General features: G+C 38.3%; 2 protein-coding genes across 8 annotated transcripts; one reads left to right on the plus strand and one right to left on the minus strand.

The window, feature by feature from the left end:
• Positions 1-464: 464 nt before the first annotated feature.
• Positions 465-11,312, minus strand: LOC139192688 (FAD-dependent monooxygenase ankC-like). 7 transcript variants are annotated; one of them, XR_011576956.1, is made up of 7 exons: positions 10,443-10,579; positions 9,465-9,639; positions 9,197-9,309; positions 9,000-9,096; positions 8,674-8,915; positions 591-678; positions 465-496 (listed from the first exon to the last, which is right to left on the minus strand). XR_011576956.1 is itself a non-coding variant. In XM_070815084.1 (5 exons), exons 3-5 carry the CDS (start codon positions 9,206-9,208, stop codon positions 8,557-8,559), a joined length of 468 nt encoding a protein of 155 aa, XP_070671185.1. In that variant the 5' UTR covers positions 9,209-9,309; positions 9,465-9,639; positions 10,443-10,579; the 3' UTR covers positions 8,426-8,556. The 7 variants fall into 7 exon arrangements, 3 of the variants coding, with proteins under 3 accessions (XP_070671185.1, XP_070671186.1, XP_070671184.1); XR_011576958.1 differs by lacking the exons at positions 465-496; positions 10,443-10,579 and having other exon boundaries at positions 585-678; positions 8,832-8,915; positions 9,193-9,309; positions 9,423-9,729; XM_070815084.1 differs by lacking the exons at positions 465-496; positions 591-678 and having other exon boundaries at positions 8,426-8,915.
• A 3,878-nt stretch (positions 11,313-15,190) lies between these two features.
• LOC114822119 (uncharacterized protein At3g61260) lies at positions 15,191-17,884 on the plus strand. Its single transcript, XM_029096229.2, has 3 exons — positions 15,191-16,989; positions 17,109-17,190; positions 17,553-17,884. The coding sequence occupies exons 1-3, from the start codon at positions 16,181-16,183 to the stop codon at positions 17,760-17,762; spliced, it is 1,101 nt and encodes a 366-aa protein (XP_028952062.2). The 5' UTR covers positions 15,191-16,180; the 3' UTR covers positions 17,763-17,884.
• The last annotated feature ends 1,118 nt before the right edge of the window (positions 17,885-19,002 follow it).

The following is a 19,002-nucleotide window of genomic DNA, read 5'->3' on the forward strand; positions in this document are numbered from 1 at the left end:
ATACAAGGCCCAGTGTAGAAATGGTAACCTACAGATGTATATGCCGTTGAGGTGAATAAAAATTGAAAACACGGTTAATTTCCTATGAAAGCTGTTTTGACACTCTGGGCATAAATAAAATTGTTGCCTTGCATTATTACTTTTACTTGCATAAGCCTTCCGGGCTTACGGAGCCACAACCCACCAACGTAGACCAATATAATTCCACCACATGAGGAAAAGAAAACAATTGGCAACACCGGCAAAAAGATATTTGTTATGTAAACATTTGAAAGAAAACAATAGCAACATACCTCACTTGAGGTATCGGACAATATCCTCACATTCATGTGGGGGAGCCTTGCACCTGAATCTACACAAGGAGCATGGCCATCTACTACCTTTGCACCGGAGAACAGGAAGGGGTTCTTGGTGGAATCAACTTCAACATGGTCACTCTCTCCCGTCATGCTTGACTCGTCCACTTGTAAGGAATACCCATCCAGGAACAATCCATCTGCAGGTATTTGATCTCCCATGTTCAGAACCACAACATCTCCAACTACAATATCGAAGATGGAGATTTCTTGTCTCTGTTTGTCTCTAAATACCTCAACATAGTCCCTCTGGCGACCAGTAGGTCCTTCCGGAGCACCCAGTCCACCATTACTATCAGGAATAAGTGCACCTTCTAGGTACCTAAATTGACAGCCTAGAATTAGACAGCTACAAAATTGTGCTTTCGGTTGTTGATTGGTTTATCAAATTGGTAACACAAAAATGACAATTTTTCATATAGTTGCAGAATTAAATAAGTCTAGAAAGCACAGAACTGGTTTGAGAATCAGGTCTCAGAATTCATATTAATCTTGAGTCAAACTCCAAGAATTTGAAACTAAAGCAGCTTGAATAATGTGATACCTGACTTGTTGTGCGGAAGCGGCATCCAACTGTAAGTGAAAAAGTAAAACAGAACAGAATAAAACCAACACCAACAAGAACACCAAGATTTATACTGGTTCGGCAATGCCTACATCCAGTTTGGAGACAACGGAGTATTCCACTATAATCAATGAGAACATACAATAGTCTTTATCACTCAATTTCCCAAAGACCCAAATAACCCAAGCTCACACACTTTGCAATAGGAAGGGAGAAAACCAAAAATACAAAGCAAAACAATTTGAGAAAAAATCTTTTCTCTGCTGAAAGGCTTCTTGCTCTTTTTCCTCTTCCTATTTCTTATCCTCATCTACAGGCTGCATCTTGCTTCTTCTTTTATAGCCAAAGAAAAGCTTCTCAAAGACATCAATGGTCAAAGGCCTACCATCAAGTCAAAAGAGTTAGGCACAATTGCATGTTTGTCTCCCACTACCACAAAGTAGCCGAAAGAATTGAACTTTGACTACATGTTTGAGTCAATAATCAACAATCTCCACCTTGGCTCAAACCCTCTAAGTAGAACTCCTAATAGTCGTCTCCCAATCCCCCATGGGGCAATCAACAAATTTTACAAATGCCAATCAAGTCTAAGCAGTGCTTAAACTTGTGCAATGAAACTGGCTTTGTTAATATATCCGCAGGATTGTCAGCGGTCCCAATCTTCTGAAGAAGAATATCTCCCTCGTCAATAATCTCACGAACAAAATGGAACCTCACGTCAATGTGTTTCGTACGTGCATGATGAACTTGATTCTTTGCTAAATGAATAGCACTCTGACTGTCGCAATGAACATTCACATGGTCTTGTTGAACCCCTAAGTCATCAAGCAACCCTTGAAGCCAGATGGCTTCCTTTATAGCTTCTGTTACAGCCATGTATTCTGCCTCAGTAGTTGACAAAGCAACTGTAGATTGCAGAATCGACCTCCAACTTACTGGACCTCCAGCAATAGTGAATACAAAACCAGTAGTGGACCTACGCTTGTCCAAATCACCTGCGTAATCAGAATCCACATATCCAACAACACATTGACCAGTGACTTTATCCTGTTGGAACAATAAACCAACATCCACAGTACCCAGAATATACCGTAGAATCCATTTCACAGCTTGCCAATGCCCTTTTCCTGGATTATGCATATATCTACTGACAATACTAACAGCTTGTGAAATATCAGGTCTAGTACACACCATAGCATACATCAAACTACCAACAACATTTGCATAAGGAATTTGAGCCATGTACTGACTCTCTTCAACAGTTTTAGGAGACATAGAAGCGCTAAGTTTGAAATGAGAGGCAAGAGGTGTACTAACCGGTTTTGAATTTTCATTCATCCTGAAACGTTGTAGTACCTTCTTCAAATATTGCTTCTGACACAGACTAATCTTGCCCTTCGCTCTATCTCTTTCAATTTCCATACCTAATATCTTCCGAGCTTCTCCCAAGTCCTTCATCTCAAATTCATTGCTTAGTTGAGTCTTCAACCTTTCAATCTCCACTTTGCTCTTACATGCTATAAGCATATCATCAACATATAAAAGCAGATAAATGAAGGTTCCATCTTGTAGTTTGCGAAAGTATACACAATGGTCATAGTGACTTCTTGTGTACTTTTGCCCGATCATAAATCGATCAAATCGTTTGTACCATTGTCTTGGAGACTGCTTCAAGCCATACAATGATTTTTCCAATTTGCAAACCCAATTTTCCTTTCCAGCAACCTTAAAACCTTCTGGTTGAGACATATAAATCTCTTCCTCCAAATCACCATGTAAGAACGCAGTCTTGACATCAAGTTGGGCCAACTCAAGGTCAAACTGCACAACCAAAGCCAACAGAATACAAATAGAAGAATGTTTTACTACAGGAGAAAATACCTCAGTGTAATCAATGCCTTCCTTCTGAGCGTAGCCTTTAGCTACCAATCTGGCTTTGAATCTTACATTGTCTTTTCCCAAAGATTCCATCTTTTTGGCATACACCCATTTACAACCAATTGCTTTCTTTCCCTTTGGTAACTGAACCAGATTCCAAGTCTCATTTTTATGAAGAGATTTCATCTCCTCATCCATAGATTTCTTCCACAACTCGCACTCTGAACTCATGACAGCTTCTTTGTAGGCGGATGGAATATCATCTTCAATAACAGGAAGTGCATATGCCACAATATCAGTAAATCGAGCAGGCTTTCGAATTTCCCTTCTCAATCTTCTGGTTGCAATGTAGTCTTGTTGTTGTGGAGGCTCTTGGGTAAGTGCTTCCTCTTCATCATCCTCTTCCTCATCATCAGAATTAACTGTAGGACTAGTGGTTGTAACATCAGACCTTACTGGAACAACTGGAGTCTTCAGTAACTCCACCTGCTTTGAGCTACTCATGGTCTCGGTCGCTTCAGTTTCACCTTCATGCTTGTTCTGATTAACCATAGCAGCCTCATCAAAAATCACATCTCTGCTTACAACAAATTTATTCTCATCTGGACACCAGAGTCGGTATCCCTTCACGCCAGTGCTAAAGCCCATAAATAAAGCTTTCTTTGCTCTTGGATCCATCTTGCTTCTTCTTTTATAGCCAAAGAAAAGCTTCTCAAAGACATCAATGGCCAAAGGCCTACCATCAAGTCACTGGTAGTGGGAGACAAACATGCAATTGTGCCTAACTCTTTTGACTTGATGGTAGGCCTTTGGCCATTGATGTCTTTGAGAAGCTTTTCTTTAGCTATAAAAGAAGAAGCAAGATGCAGCCCGTAGAAGAGGATAAGAAAAAGGAAGAGGAAGAAGAGCAAGAAGCCTTTCGGCAGAGAAAAGATTTTTTCTCAAATTGTTTTGCTTTGTATTTTTGGTTTTCTCCCTTCCTATTGCAAAGTGTGTGAGCTTGGGTTATTTGGGTCTTTGGGAAATTGAGTGATAAAGACTATTGTATGTTCTCATTGATTATAGTGGAATACTCCGTTGTCTCCAAACTGGATGTAGGCATTGCCGAACCAGTATAAATCTTGGTGTTCTTGTTGGTGTTGGTTTTATTCTATTCTGTTTTACTTTTTCACTTACAGTTGGATGCCGCTTCCGCACAACAAGTGGTACCAGAGCCCAGTTCCGTGAATAGTGTTGGCGCTACAGTTCCGTGAACAGTGAACTGCTACAGTATCTGTGAACGGTATTGTACTTGTGAATAGTGCCGAGTAGATGGCTGGAGATAAAGATGAATCTGTAAAGAAGGGGTCAGCATCGTCTTCATCCAATAGACATCCAACTACTACTACAAGGTTAGAGGTTGATAAATTCAATGACTCTAATAATTTTGGTATGTGGTAATGTGAAGTTATGGATGTGTTGTATCAACAAGAGTTGGATATGGTTCTGGAAGATAAACCAAAAGATATTGATGACAAGCAGTGGATGCGAATTAATCTTCATGCTTGTGCTGCTATTCGATCGTTCCTTGATAAGGAGTTGAAATACCCGTATATGAAGGAAACTTCTGCTAAGGAGTTATGGACGAAATTGGAGGAGAAGTATATGACCAAGAGCGCAGAAAATCGTCTCTTCTTGAAGAAGCGACTCTTCCGATTTCAGTATCGTCCAGGTATCTCTATGCACGAACACATCAATGATTATAATAAAATACTTGCTGATTTAGCAAACCTTGATATGAAAATTCCTGACGAGGACAAGGCACTATGTTTGTTAAATTCATTGCCTAATGATTATGATCATTTGACAACTACTCTATTGTATGGAAAATCCGAGGTGAAACTTGATGAGGTGTCTGCGGCATTGGTGAATCATGAGTGTCGTAAGAAGGAACTGAAGACTCACAATTCACAAACCGAGGCATTTGTTGCAAGGGGTCGAACAGAGGAAAGAAAATCTGGGAAGCGGGGAAAATCTCGTTCAAAGTCACGAGGGAAGTTTCCTGCTAAAGATGAATGTGCTTTTTGTCGCCAAAAGGGTCATTGGAAGAAAGACTGCCCCAAATTGAAGAACAAAGAGAAGGAGAAAGCGGGTTCTGAAGCAAATATTGCAAAATCTGGAGATGATGATGATTTCGAGTTTGCTTTGGCTAGTTCATATGCTGATGGTCACTCCAATGAGTGGATTTTGGATTCAGGTTGCACCTATCATATGTGTCCCATTCAGGAATGCTTTTCTAATTTCGAGGAGCTGGATGGTGGAGTTGTTTTAATGGGTAATAATAATGCCTGCAAAACACAAGGGATAGGCAAAATCTGTTTGAAGATGCATGATGGAACAGTCAGAGAATTAAGTGATGTTCGGTATGTACCGGATATGAAGAAAAATCTCATCTCATTGGGTGCATTGGAATCCAAGGGTCTCAAGATCACCATGGAAGGTGGAGTTCTTAAAGCTGTGTACGGGGCACTGGTGGTGATGAAAGGTACAAGACGAAATAACTTGTATTTCTTGCAGGGGAATACAGTTATTGGTGGAGCAGCTGTTACCAAAGCTGCTGACGCAAATAGCACAGACACCACGAGGTTATGGCATATGCGTCTTAGGCATGCTGGTGAAAAAGCGTTGCAAGGATTAGTGAAGCAAGGCTTATTGAAAGGTGCAAAGGTATGCAAATTGGAATTCTGTGAGCATTGCGTGTTGGGTAAGCAAACTAGAGTAAAATTTGGCACTGCTATTCACCACACTAAAGGCATTCTTGATTATGTTCACACTGATGTTTGGGGACCTTCCAAGAATGCATCTTGGGGAGGTAGCCATTATTTTGTCTCCTTTGTTGATGACTTCTCTAGAAGAATATGGGTGTACACCATGAAGCGTAAAGATGAAGTTTTGAAGATATTCCTGAAGTGGAAAAAGATGATTGAAACGCAAAGCGGTCGAAAGATCAAGACTCTCAGATCAGACAATGGGGGTGAATATAAGTCTGATTTTTTCTTGAAAGTTTGTCAAGATGAGGGTATTGTGAGACACTTCACGGTTAAGGAGACACCGCAGCAGAATGGAGTGGCGGAGCGCATGAACCGTACTTTGCTTGAGAAAGTCCGGTGTATGTTGTCTAATGCTGGTTTAGGCAAGGCATTTTGGGCTGAGGCAATTACTTATGCAAGCCATCTCATTAATCGATTGCCAGCTGCTGCGAACGAGGGCAAAACGCCCATAGAGGTATGGTCTGGTAAACCTTGTACTGATTACAAGTTTTTACACATATTTGGTTGTCCTGCTTATTATTATGTCAGAGAAAGCAAGTTGGATCCAAGAGCAAAGAAAGCTTTATTTATGGGCTTTAGCACTGGCGTGAAGGGATACCGACTCTGGTGTCCAGATAAGAAGAAATTTGTTGTAAGCAGATATGTGACTTTTGATGAGGCTGCTATGGTTAATCAGAACAAGCATGAAGGTGAAACTGAAGCGACCGAGACCATGAGTAGCTCAAAGCAGGTGGAGTTACTGAAGACTCCAGTTGTTCCAGTAAGGTCTGATGTTACAACCACTAGTCCTACAGTTAATTCTGATGATGAGGAAGAGGATGATGAAGAGGAAGCACTTACCCAAGAGCCTCCACAACAACAAGACTACATTGCAACCAGAAGATTGAGAAGGGAAATTCGAAAGCCTGCTCGATTTACTGATATTGTGGCATATGCACTTTCTGTTATTGAAGATGATATTCCATCCGCCTACAAAGAAGCTGTCATGAGTTCAGAGTGCGAGTTGTGGAAGAAATCTCTTCATAAAAATGAGACTTGGAATCTGGTTCAGTTACCAAAGGGGAAGAAAGCAATTGGTTGTAAATGGGTGTATGCCAAAAAGATGGAATCTTTGGGAAAAGACAATGTAAGATTCAAAGCCAGATTGGTAGCTAAAGGCTACGCTCAGAAGGAAGGCATTGATTACACTGAGGTATTTTCTCCTGTAGTAAAACATTCTTCTATTTGTATTCTGTTGGCTTTGGTTGTGCAGTTTGACCTTGAGTTGGCCCAACTTGATGTCAAGACTGCGTTCTTACATGGTGATTTGGAGGAAGAGATTTATATGTCTCAACCAGAAGGTTTTAAGGTTGCTGGAAAGGAAAATTAGGTTTGCAAATTGGAAAAATCATTGTATGGCTTGAAGCAGTCTCCAAGACAATGGTACAAACGATTTGATCGATTTATGATCGGGCAAAAGTACACAAGAAGTCACTATGACCATTGTGTATACTTTCGCAAACTACAAGATGGAACCTTCATTTATCTGCTTTTATATGTTGATGATATGCTTATAGCATGTAAGAGCAAAGTGGAGATTGAAAGGTTGAAGACTCAACTAAGCAATGAATTTGAGATGAAGGACTTGGGAGAAGCTCGGAAGATACTAGGTATGGAAATTGAAAGAAATAGAGCGAAGGGCAAGATTAGTCTGTGTCAGAAGCAATATTTGAAGAAGGTACTACAACGTTTCAGGATGAATGAAAATTCAAAACCGGTTAGTACACCTCTTGCCTCTCATTTCAAACTTAGCGCTTCTATGTCTCCTAAAACTGTTGAAGAGAGTCAGTACATGGCTCAAATTCCTTATGCAAATGTTGTTGGTAGTTTGATGTATGCTATGGTGTGTACTAGACCTGATATTTCACAAGCTGTTAGTATTGTCAGTAGATATATGCATAATCCAGGAAAAGGGCATTGGCAAGCTGTGAAATGGATTCTACGGTATATTCTGGGTACTGTGGATGTTGGTTTATTGTTCCAACAGGATAAAGTTACTGATCAATGTGTTGTTGGATATGTGGATTCTGATTACGCAGGTGATTTGGACAAGCGTAGGTCCACTACTGGTTTTGTATTCACTATTGCTGGAGGTCCAGTAAGTTGGAGGTCGATTCTGCAATCTACAGTTGCTTTGTCAACTACTGAGGCAGAATACATGGCTGTAACAGAAGCTATAAAGGAAGCCATCTGGCTTCAAGGGTTCCTTGATGACTTAGGGGTTCAACAAGACCATGTGAATGTTCATTGCGACAGTCAGAGTGCTATTCATTTAGCAAAGAATCAAGTTCATCATGCACGTACGAAACACATTGACGTGAGGTTCCATTTTGTTTGTGAGATTATTGACGAGGGAGATATTCTTCTTCAGAAGATTGGGACCGCTGACAATCCTGCGGATATGTTAACAAAGCCAGTTTCATTGCACAAGTTTAAGCACTGCTTAGACTTGATTGGCATTTGTAAAATTTGTTGATTGCCCCATGGGGGATTGGGAGACGACTATTAGGAGTTCTACTTAGAGGGTTTGAGCCAAGGTGGAGATTGTTGATTATTGACTCAAACATGTAGTCAAAGTTCAATTCTTTCGGCTACTTTGTGGTAGTGGGAGACAAACATGCAATTGTGCCTAACTCTTTTTGACTTGATGGTAGGCCTTTGGCCATTGATGTCTTTGAGAAGCTTTTCTTTGGCTATAAAAGAAGAGGCAAGATGCAGCCCGTAGAAGAGGATAAGAAAAAGGAAGAAGAAGAAGAGCAAGAAGCCTTTCGGCAGAGAAAAGATTTTTTCTCAAATTGTTTTGCTTTGTATTTTTGGTTTCCTCCCTTCCTATTGCAAAGTGTGTGAGCTTGGGTTATTTGGGTCTTTGGGAAATTGAGTGATAAACACTATTGTATGTTCTCATTGATTATAGTGGAATACTCCGTTGTCTCCAAACTGGATGTAGGCATTGCCGAACCAGTATAAATCTTGGTGTTCTTGTTGGTGTTGGTTTTATTCTGTCCTGTTTTACTTTTTCACTTACAGTTGGATGCCGCTTCCGCACAACAAAACCAAGATCCTCGGCTGGGAACTGAAATTGGAGGCTCTTTCCTTCTTCAAATATGCGTCTTAGATTAGCAAGCCTTGAAGAGCCAAGTGGGTTGTTTTCATTCAAAAGAGATTCTGATAGCGGTGCACGACCTATTGTGAAAATTCCATCCAAAATGACCCTCTGTAATCCAGATGGTAAAATGGAACCAACCCCCTCATTTATGATGCGATGTACTGCAATTCAAGAAGAAAATTAGTAACTGCATGTCTCCACCAAACAAGGAAAACAGCTTTAAAAAGTTATATCGATTGGTTTACCTGAGTTTGCAGTGGTTGGATCAAGACCAAGTACAGCAGGAACAGCCATGGCTGCTCTGAAATTCTGAATACTAAGTTCTGTATTGAAAATGGCAATCTGTAAAAAAAAAAAAAGAATTGTGGTAATTAAGATCCATTCTAATTTCCCATTAAAGTTAAAGAATAGAAGTGAAGGAGATAAAGCCTAACTGACCTACGTTCTGTTTCATAAGTATTAAGTATTGAAGATGTTGCAATACCCTTTACTACCGAAGCCATTTTCCACCGAAGCTATTTTCCATGCAAGATTATGAGAGTCCTGAATTCATTCCTGTATAAATCACATGAAAGCCCTAAAATCAGTTGAATGATTAATACCAGGTGAGTTTACCTTATTCGCATAAACGTTAAGGTCTTTAACAGGTACACTGTACACCAACTTACTCATGACGAAGCCAGAAGAGTAATCAACAGAACTCTACTAACCAAATCCTCCAGCAGGAGGGAATCGATGGGCAGCGTTGCCAGCAAGTATTATTCGGTTGCCACAACTTAGAAACTTCTCGGCAACTTCAGCATGCATCACCCATGGTTTTATGTCAATCACATTTATGCCTCCTAGCTCTCGGCCAATCAACTTGAATATTATTTGCTCACATATCTACAAAACTTTAAATCCTTTAAACTGAGCAATTACCCAGAATGAAGAAAGATAATCTCATTATGGCCATAAAAATAAAAATAAAAGCCCTAAAAGAGAGTGATGATTTTGTTTCTGTGACTGCATCTTTTATCAAGGATGGGAAGCCTATGGAAAGGAATATCAGATGTAATATCGTTGTTGGTACAGATAACGCAGGAAGTACTGTCTGTAAGCTGGCTGGAGTAAATATGAGAGGTGAAAAGGACTTGCAGAAGCTTGTGAGCGTCCATTTCTTGAGCAAAGATTTTGGGAAGTACTTGCTCAGCGAGAGACCCGGCATGCTTTTTTTTATCTTCAATACTGAAGTTATAGGGGTTCTTGTGGCTCATGATCTCGAGCAAGGGGAATTTGTTTTACAGGTATTACAGGCTCCAAAAGTGTTATTGGAAATGTGTTTGGTGATATAAATGTGCAATTATGCTGATTATTTCTCATCGTCTTGCAGATTCCATTTTATCCACCTCAGCAAAACCTTGAAGATTTCAGTCGCCAGGTATTTTCTTTGCGGATAAGTAATTTGATGGAAATTGTTCTGCTTGATCTCATGACTGACACTTGAAGCTGAAATTTTCAAACTGAAGTAGTAACCTAATCAGTCTGTACTGTGAGAAGTGTGCGACAAAGACCGGGCTGACAACTTGCTCAAAATCTGATGACAAAGTTTAATCAGCATGAAGCGGCTAAAATAGAATGTCTCCCATTAGTAAGACGTAAAATTTCGCTAAGTGGGAAAAATGGAATAGTGAAGTGTTCAAATGCACCTTGGGGTTGCATATGGTCGACTGCCCAAGAATTGAACCGCAGAGGGAAGTGCAATATAAGAACTTTCTCCATAATTCTACTGGTGGTTGAGACCTCTGGATCTCCTCTGCCAGGCCATCCAATTTGCGAAACACCTAATAATACACAAGTTCAAATGAAGCGTGAATTTCTTCAAATAGCTCATATAATTATATCTTCCAAACATGAAAACCAACCTCCATGGATCGATTGTTGATGAAATGCACCTGTGGATGATTTGAGAAAGCTTCGCTCTTCTCCACAACCGAACATTTGACCCCTGCAAATTGATGCAATGCATGATTATGTCTCAACTGAGCAAGAAGTAGCACATTTCATGAGATAAAATTACTTGCAAGAGAAAATAAAAGTTAATAACTTGGGACATTAAGTTTCTGATTAAATTTCCTGCTTCCATCCCATACTTTCTAGGCAACCAAACAAGGCCTGAGGACTGGAAAAAAAATGAAGTTGGGTTAGGAGAAGAACTTACCTAGTTTTGTTAGAAGTAGGGGCAGAACGAGACCCACAGGCGCTGCACCGACGATCAGAACGGGAAGCACCGTATCGTCGCCATTGTTGAAGATCTTAGAGTCTGATAAGGCTCTTTTGTGCGTGTGGCCAAAAGGGTAATGCTTGGATTCTGGCATTGGCTTTGTGTAGGCCGCTAAACCTCCTGAAAACCGCCATATCCCAGAAGCTGAAACGAAGTTCGGACTTCAGAGCATCGCCATTGAAGTATCGAACAAGAGAGCGTGAGGGAGTGGCAGAGCTTCTGACTTCAACAAGCGGCTCAGATTTGTTTTCAAGTAAATAGGCTAAACCAAATAATCAGCAGCTTAGCAAACCCCAAACACTCCGCAGCTCAGGTCGGGTAAAATCTGGTAGCGCGTAGGGGAATTTTCTGGTGGGTGTACAAATGTTTTAATGAATTAAATCTAATCCGTTATTTTTGTTGACTAATCAACCAAGGGCTGAGATGATTTTGAGAATTGGACTGGATATTTTGGGCTTGGGTTTGGTTTAAAATATTTGGGCTTAGGCCCATTTCATGGGTAAGTTGCACATGAAATAGGGCCCACTCATATTGCTTATGGATGTTTGATTTCGTAAGTGTTAGCAAACGAAATCAAACTGTATCAAAATAATTTTGTTGTTTTTTTTTTGAGAAACTGAAAACATTACACAGCCAGGAAAACTAATAATCAAAATAAAATTAGTGCACGTTCAGATAATGAGAAAGTATTATAATTTAATAATAGGAAAAATTAGAACCTCTTACGGTTTTTCTATATCATTTAGATTAACATCTGTACCTTTTTAAAATTTGATTAAAGTACTTTGACCAATAGTCATCTCTATTTTTTTAAATTAAAATAATTTTTGAATTTATCATTTTATCTGCATGATGCACATTTAATATTATTTCTTTTTCCAAATGGTTTTTTTCTTTTTCCAAATTGTAACATCTCACATCATCCAAGGGAGTTGATCTTTTAGGTCGTATATGTATATTCTCATATCTACCTAGCACAAGGCATTTTGGGAGCTCACTAGCTTCGGGTTCCATCGGAACTTCGAAGTTAAGCAAGTTCGGGCGAGATCGTTCCCAGGATGGGTGACCCACTAAGAAGTTCTCGCATGAATTCCCATAAACAAAACCATGAGGGCGTGGTCAGGGCCCAAAGCGAACAATATGGTGCTACGATGGAGTCGAGCTCAAGATGTGATGGGGGCCCAAGCCGTGATGTGACACAAATAGTTGGTGATCAATATAAAAGCTCCATGTAATTTTTTCAATTTTTTTGTGAAATTATATTTTTTTTTGCTGTTTTTTTTAAGTATAGTTGTTGACGAATTATTATTAGGTACAATACATTACGTATATATTATCTGCGGGTATGTTTGAATTTACAAAAATCATTAATTGATACATTTATTTGCAATTTTGGTACATTTAATTTGATATATATTCTTAATATTGGTACATTATTTTTATGCTGGTACGTTTTATTTTGTACACATTGTGTATTGGTACATTTATATTATTCTCTATCTTATTTTCTCTTAACGTACTAAAAGAAAAACTTATTTTGGTACGTTTGATTTTGGGGGATTTAAAAATATTTTAAACTATTTTGGAAAGAAAATATCTTAAATCGTAGATAATTATTGCTAAACTGTAGCATTATTGTGAAAATAATTTTGAATCTAACAAATTTTTTTTTTGACAATTATCTCTAACGAAAGAGAGTGTAATTAAAAGGCTAGATTATAGGAAATTTGTTACAATACAATGTGCATATAGCATCAAAATTATGACAAAAAAAAATTTAATCAAATCACTAAAAGACATAGATGTTTGATCTAGAAAATTCAAAACTGAAGTGCCTATATCAAAAGATCTCTTAATAATATGTCACGTCATTTGTCAAAAATATGATGTACATGTCTTGTCATTAGAATAACTTCTCGCTTACCAAAATATTCGCTTTGGTAGTAGTTTAGCTATTGTTAATTCTATATTAATCTTTACCTGCGACGGAGTGATGAGCTACAAAATAAAAGTGAAAGCATACATGAACAAGATTAACCAAATTGCCTGAGCAAAAACTGACAAATTAACAAAGTGTGGGGTGTGGAATTTAATAAGAATCTCACTAAATATGTATTAGCAATATAAAATTGCATTTTCCAAATTGAACCCCAAGTGATTCACTGGAATTACCAAATTGACACTGCCCACTTTTCCACTGGCTAGTAAAAGTAGAACTCGATTGAGATAATTGAAAGCGCTTTTTAAATAAAATATTTTTTAATTAATTTTAATAGACATGTAAATTAATTATAAAATAAATATTTATAATACTCCTCTGCAAATGATTTTAAGACCTAAAAATATTTTATATAAAAAATGAATTCAGTCGTTTAAAAGCACTTTCCACTAGTTCGTACTAATCAAACAAAAACCACTGTCTTGGCATTCAGTAGCCAAACGACATCGTACATGACGCCCATACAATCATTTATTAACCAATTGCAGCTTATTTGTTCCCACCCTGACCTTGCAGCAGAAAATTCACGTGAAAATGGCCAGTCCCCCACATTCTCTTGCAATTATCAATCCCACCCCCGACATTGCATCAGATGAGCACTGACACTCTTCTCCATCCTCACCGTCCACGTGTCCTCAACCCAACACGTTCAATATAGCGAAATTTTGTTATATACTACATGACAATCGCGTATTAGACGAGTAGTACATTTTTTGTCATGTAATAACTTTTTATTGGATGGTATCAACATTAAGATTAAATATTAGTTGCATGAGAGAATCAATCTCTCTTTATCAAAGATAATTTTTTGTGATACTATAATATCATACGAAACAAAACTTATATATAATACTGAATTATTGGTACGTTATATTATAATATAGAAGTCTCATGAAAGTTCTTAATTTTTCAATGTACATCAGACGCCATCACTAATTGCACTTCACTCAAATTATGAGATTTGGCAGCAATGCTTAAAAGTATTTTAGCAATGTTACCGTTTGACGGTCAAATATGTTATAATGACATTTAGTGAGAATATTTTTTTTTAAAGTCAAATAGTGATTATACTAAATGGAGGCAGATTGTCTGCCCTCCTGTTATGGTGCCCTTTTCATCCCCTCCAATTTGTGTAGCCACGGTTAAGTCACGTCAACATTTTATATTCCTATTACTTTTTGTCTTATTACTTTTATTAAAAAAAAATCAATATAAAATGTTAACGTGGCTTAACCGTGACCGCACAAATAAAAGGGGATGTGAAGGGCATCATAATAGGAGGGCAGACAATTTACCTCCATACTAAATAATGTGGTTAGCCTCATATATCCATAAAACCTGAAATGAAATGGGGTGGTGATAGCACACACCTATTTTTACTTATCATAAACCCCTTTCAATTTTTTGATCGTCAAATCAAATCAATGACAGAAGATTAACAAGGATGTGTGCGAGGTAAAAATAAGTGGGTGAATAACATTTTTCCAATGAAATGATGGTGTGTTCTTAATACGCAATGAAAGATTTATAGTGGGACCAAGGTGGTCTACAAACCATAAAGAGTTCGAAAAATATATATGTGAAGCTTTTCGAGGACATTTCAAATGTTTGGTATGAATTCCTTTTATATTTACCAAATATTTGATGTAATGTCTGTTAGGAATATATTGGCAGCAACACTCAATAAGTTGCGTTGTAAGCACTTTACAAAATGTTCTTGATAGCACTCATTAAATTACTTTGGTATATGTCAATACTTATAACGTGTAATAAGGTTCAGCTGACAACAATAAACTCATCAAACAAATTGACACACTTCACACTTTATTTCTATTAAAAAAACTTAAACGGTTAACATTAAGATCTCTCGATTCTAAACAGGACCTTGTCAATACAACACAAATATTTCTACCGTGAGCTAGTTACCGTTTAAAAGGTCTGAAAGGACAACCGTATTTCAAAATCTTTTCACTGTCTGGGAAGCAGCAGTTACAATATTTCCCTGTGGGCTTTTACCGAAACTCTGCCCAATATTCCTCTTGTGTGAGTAGTGACGACGGTAAAGGTGAAGTGTTAAAGTTGTAGCTTTTTACTAACTTGGCAGTTTGCTTTCCAAAAAAAAGCTTGGCAGTTTTCTCGGTAAAAATACAGTCCACAAATTCCCAGGTAAATTCGTTTTCTAATAAGTCCATTTACTACTGTTAACACCATGCATTTCTTTTAAGTATTTTAATGGCGGACTGGATCTGAACTTTCATTTCTAAATTCTGCTGTCACAAAATTCCATGCGTAAAAGGTAATATTATTCTCAGTCACAGGACAAAGGTTTCCTCTACAAAAATTCACTAAATCAACAAATCCGTGCTATTGAAATTTAATCTAACGATTAAAATTATTATACCTTTTAAAATCTGCCACTGTTTGTAGTTGTTAAATCAAATTTCAATGGCATCCTTGATTCGGTGAATTAGGAGGAAGGGATCCCTTTCCCTCTGCAAAACCCATCTCTCAATAGTTGTGCTGCTGAGTGAACCTAAATTATCTGTTGGGACTTTTTTACAAACAGGTTATCTGCATTAAAAATTTGACCCTTCAGGTTAATTGGGGTTTAAAGGTTTAATCTTTAGAGGTTAGTTGGCATTTTTGGATAAATCCCGGATGGGCCCCTGGTCCATTGCTGCAGTTTTGGAAGTTTCAGATATTATTTTTTCTTCTGGGTTTTTGCCTAGTTTAATTAGTTTTTGTTTCACATAATTAATTTTTTGTCCATCTGCATTGTAGCTACTTCTTGGTGGGTAGGAAGATTATACAGGTGTCTGCATCTCATGTGCTCTAAGCATGTTACTGAAGAAATCTATGTATTTATGTATGGTTATCTGTCAAGCTGCATAATTCCTAGTTGTTTTTGTTTTTCTGAGGTGAGATATTTGGACTGGTTTTTGCCTCCCAGATCTGTTTTAGTATAAAGTTAGGCAAGTTAATTAAAAAAGATAGAATCTTTAGCCTTATTGGTTTTGCTTAGAATTTGCTCTGTGCAATTGCAGACTGCAAAAAAAGTATGTTTTTCAACTTGGGTGAGTGGATACTAGGGAATGGAGTTCTAGTTTAGACTCTAGAGAGAGAGAGAGAGAGAGAGAGAGAGAGATTTGTGAATTTTGAGGAAGATGAGATCCATAGAAGATAAGGAGATTTCTGGGGGTAGTGGTATAAATTTTGAGTTTCAGAAAGCAAATGGAGCTAGCAGGACACCCCATCACAGAACAGCTTTAGGCAAACCAACACCTTCCAAATGGGATGATGCACAAAAATGGCTGGTGGGATTGTCCAGAGGAGCAGAAAAAAACCAGTCCAAAACAAAACCCAGAAATTCAAATGCTGATGACTTGAGACTCATAGCTCCTGTGCCACAGAAGGAGCAGGACTATTCAGATGGAGAAGAAGAACATCACCAACAAGAAGAAGAAAATGGCTTTCCTGTGTCAGCTATGGCGAATCAGTACGATGTGGAGACGAAGAAAGTGGATTGTGATGATTCAGTGTGGAGAAGCAGCAAAAAATCTATGGAGAACTCGACAGCGGCTACGAGATCTATATGTTTGAGGGACATGGGGACAGAAATGACCCCTATTGCAAGCCAGGAGCCTTCAAGAACTACCACCCCTATCCGGGCCACAACCCCGGTGGCGCGCAGCCCTATATCTTCGGGGTCATCCACGCCGGTGAGGCCATGTCAGCATGGGATGCAAGGCACTCATCAGGGGTATCAAACATCCACTGATGGGGGGAGAAGTAGTCATGATCAGGCCAGTTCTTGTGGGAGAGGGAGCGGCACAGCGAAACGGTATGTAGAAGAATCAAATGCTTGCAGGGACATGGCTGAGAATCCGAGTTCAGATCAAGGTACAAAACCGAGTCCCTTGGAAACAAGGGCAATGGCTTGGGATGAAGCAGAACGTGCCAAATATATGGCAAGGTGAGGTTCTGATATTCTGTTTTGTTTTTGCTGGTTAATTATAGCCAGTTGCAGCTACTTTGAGTATTTTCAACGCCAATGTTGGGACTTATTGGGGCAATTGTTTATTGTATTTGTAGGTACAAGCGTGAAGAGGTGAGAATACAAGCCTGGGAAAATCATGAGAAGAGGAAAGCCGAGATGGAAATGCGAAAAATGGAGGTACTCATTCTTTAGATTCTGCCCAGATTTTTGTTCTTCTCTCTGAAAATTTCTGTTTGTTCTACTTGTTTAGATCCTAGATGGAAATTGTGAGTTGGTCATTTTGTTCGCTATACATTACACAATTGTTGGTACCTAGTACTAGGAGCCAAATGTTCAGCTTCTCACCTCAGTCCAGAAAGAAGTAGCATCAGCTCAGTTTTCTTTTCATGAAAAAGAACAATGCAGATCCAAATCAGTGACATTGGTTTCACATTTGCTTATTTATTCTCCATCATTACAACGAAATAAACACAGTTAACCATGCGCCAGTTCCTACCGAAATGCAGCTTTCTGACTTGTAATTTCCGGTGTGCTACCAGGTGAAAGCGGAGAGAATGAAAACTCGGGGTCAAGAAAAGTTAACGAATAAACTCGCAGCAACAAGAAGAATAGCCGAAGAAAAGAGGGCGAACGCTGAGGCCAAACTCAATGAAAAGGCTTTGAGGACTTCAGAAAAGGCAGATTACATAAGGAGGACTGGTCACTTGCCCTCTACTTTCTCTTTCAAGCTGCCTTCTCTTTGCTGGTAGCAATCTCTTTAGTACAGTAACATCTACCATTTCTATTTCTTTTTTTCTTTCCTGTCACTTGTTGAATATGTAATCTGAACCCTGTAGAATTTTATCATATTTATTTATTTTTCTTATAATAATTTGGTACTCCCCAATTCACCAATATCATTTTTTTTTCTACAATAATTTTATTTTTTGGTTTGCAACCTTCTGTTCCAGTTAGTGGGATAAGACGTACTTTTATGTTGTTTGTATGCTTATGGGGGCGTCTGTGTTTGGTATGGAGGAAAAGCATGTAACTTGCTCTTGTCAAATCAATCTCGTGCTATTAAGAACATGATTACTAATCCGTCAAATCAGTCTCGTGCTATTAAGGACATGATTACTAATCCGTAATCGAATGACAAGGAGCTGGATTGGGTATGAATTTAACCCCTATGAATTTAACCAAGGAGTTAATGAAAGAAAGAAATATAGAACCTTCATCAGCTTCATCAGAGCGCTTTTTTACTCCATTTCAATCTATTTTGCCCTCTCACTCTTGTGTTCCTATAAAACGAATAGAAAATTCGGATCGGATAAGGCCAACCACAACATAAGAACGAGTAAAACAAGATAAAGAATCCCCTTCATTCTATGAACTTCTTTATTGTTTATTGAATTGAATGTTTGGTGTCAGAGCTCGTGAAGGGCCCGTAAACCATCATGACACAAGGGAACGGGAAGCGCAATAGCAACCCATAAGCTTTACTGATAGGGGCATTCCATTGATAACGATAGAAAGAGCGATCCACGGAAGCCATTGAAACCAGGATAAGAGCACTCTAACACGAACAGGACCGGGTTAGACATCGCCCTATTAGATAGCTCACGAGCACCATGCCAACTATTTAACAAAGAACATTTTGTTGTAACAAATAAGCAATTTTCTCATAATGGAAAGTTGGTAAACTCGTATAGAAATCTAACTTACGTTACAAGCGAAAATTACGAATTTCAAATTCCTCCTTAACCAAAATAAGAAAAATTTCATTTGGGGTAAAGTCAAAAGTGAAGCAGTTACATATTCGCATGAAGAAGAGAGAAAAAAAAGATAGTGAAATAGTGAAACCCAACATTTGGTTCGTGAGAGATTTATATTGATAGCAAATTCATAATATTTATAATCACGTGACGAGAGAAATATGAAAATACGACAGTAAAATTATTAAAAAAACATTTTGTAGAGAATTTGATACTAATACTTGGTAAATATAAT

Source organism: Malus domestica, chromosome 16 (assembly GCF_042453785.1).
Source record: "Malus domestica chromosome 16, GDT2T_hap1".
NCBI classification, from domain to species: domain Eukaryota; kingdom Viridiplantae; phylum Streptophyta; class Magnoliopsida; order Rosales; family Rosaceae; genus Malus; species Malus domestica.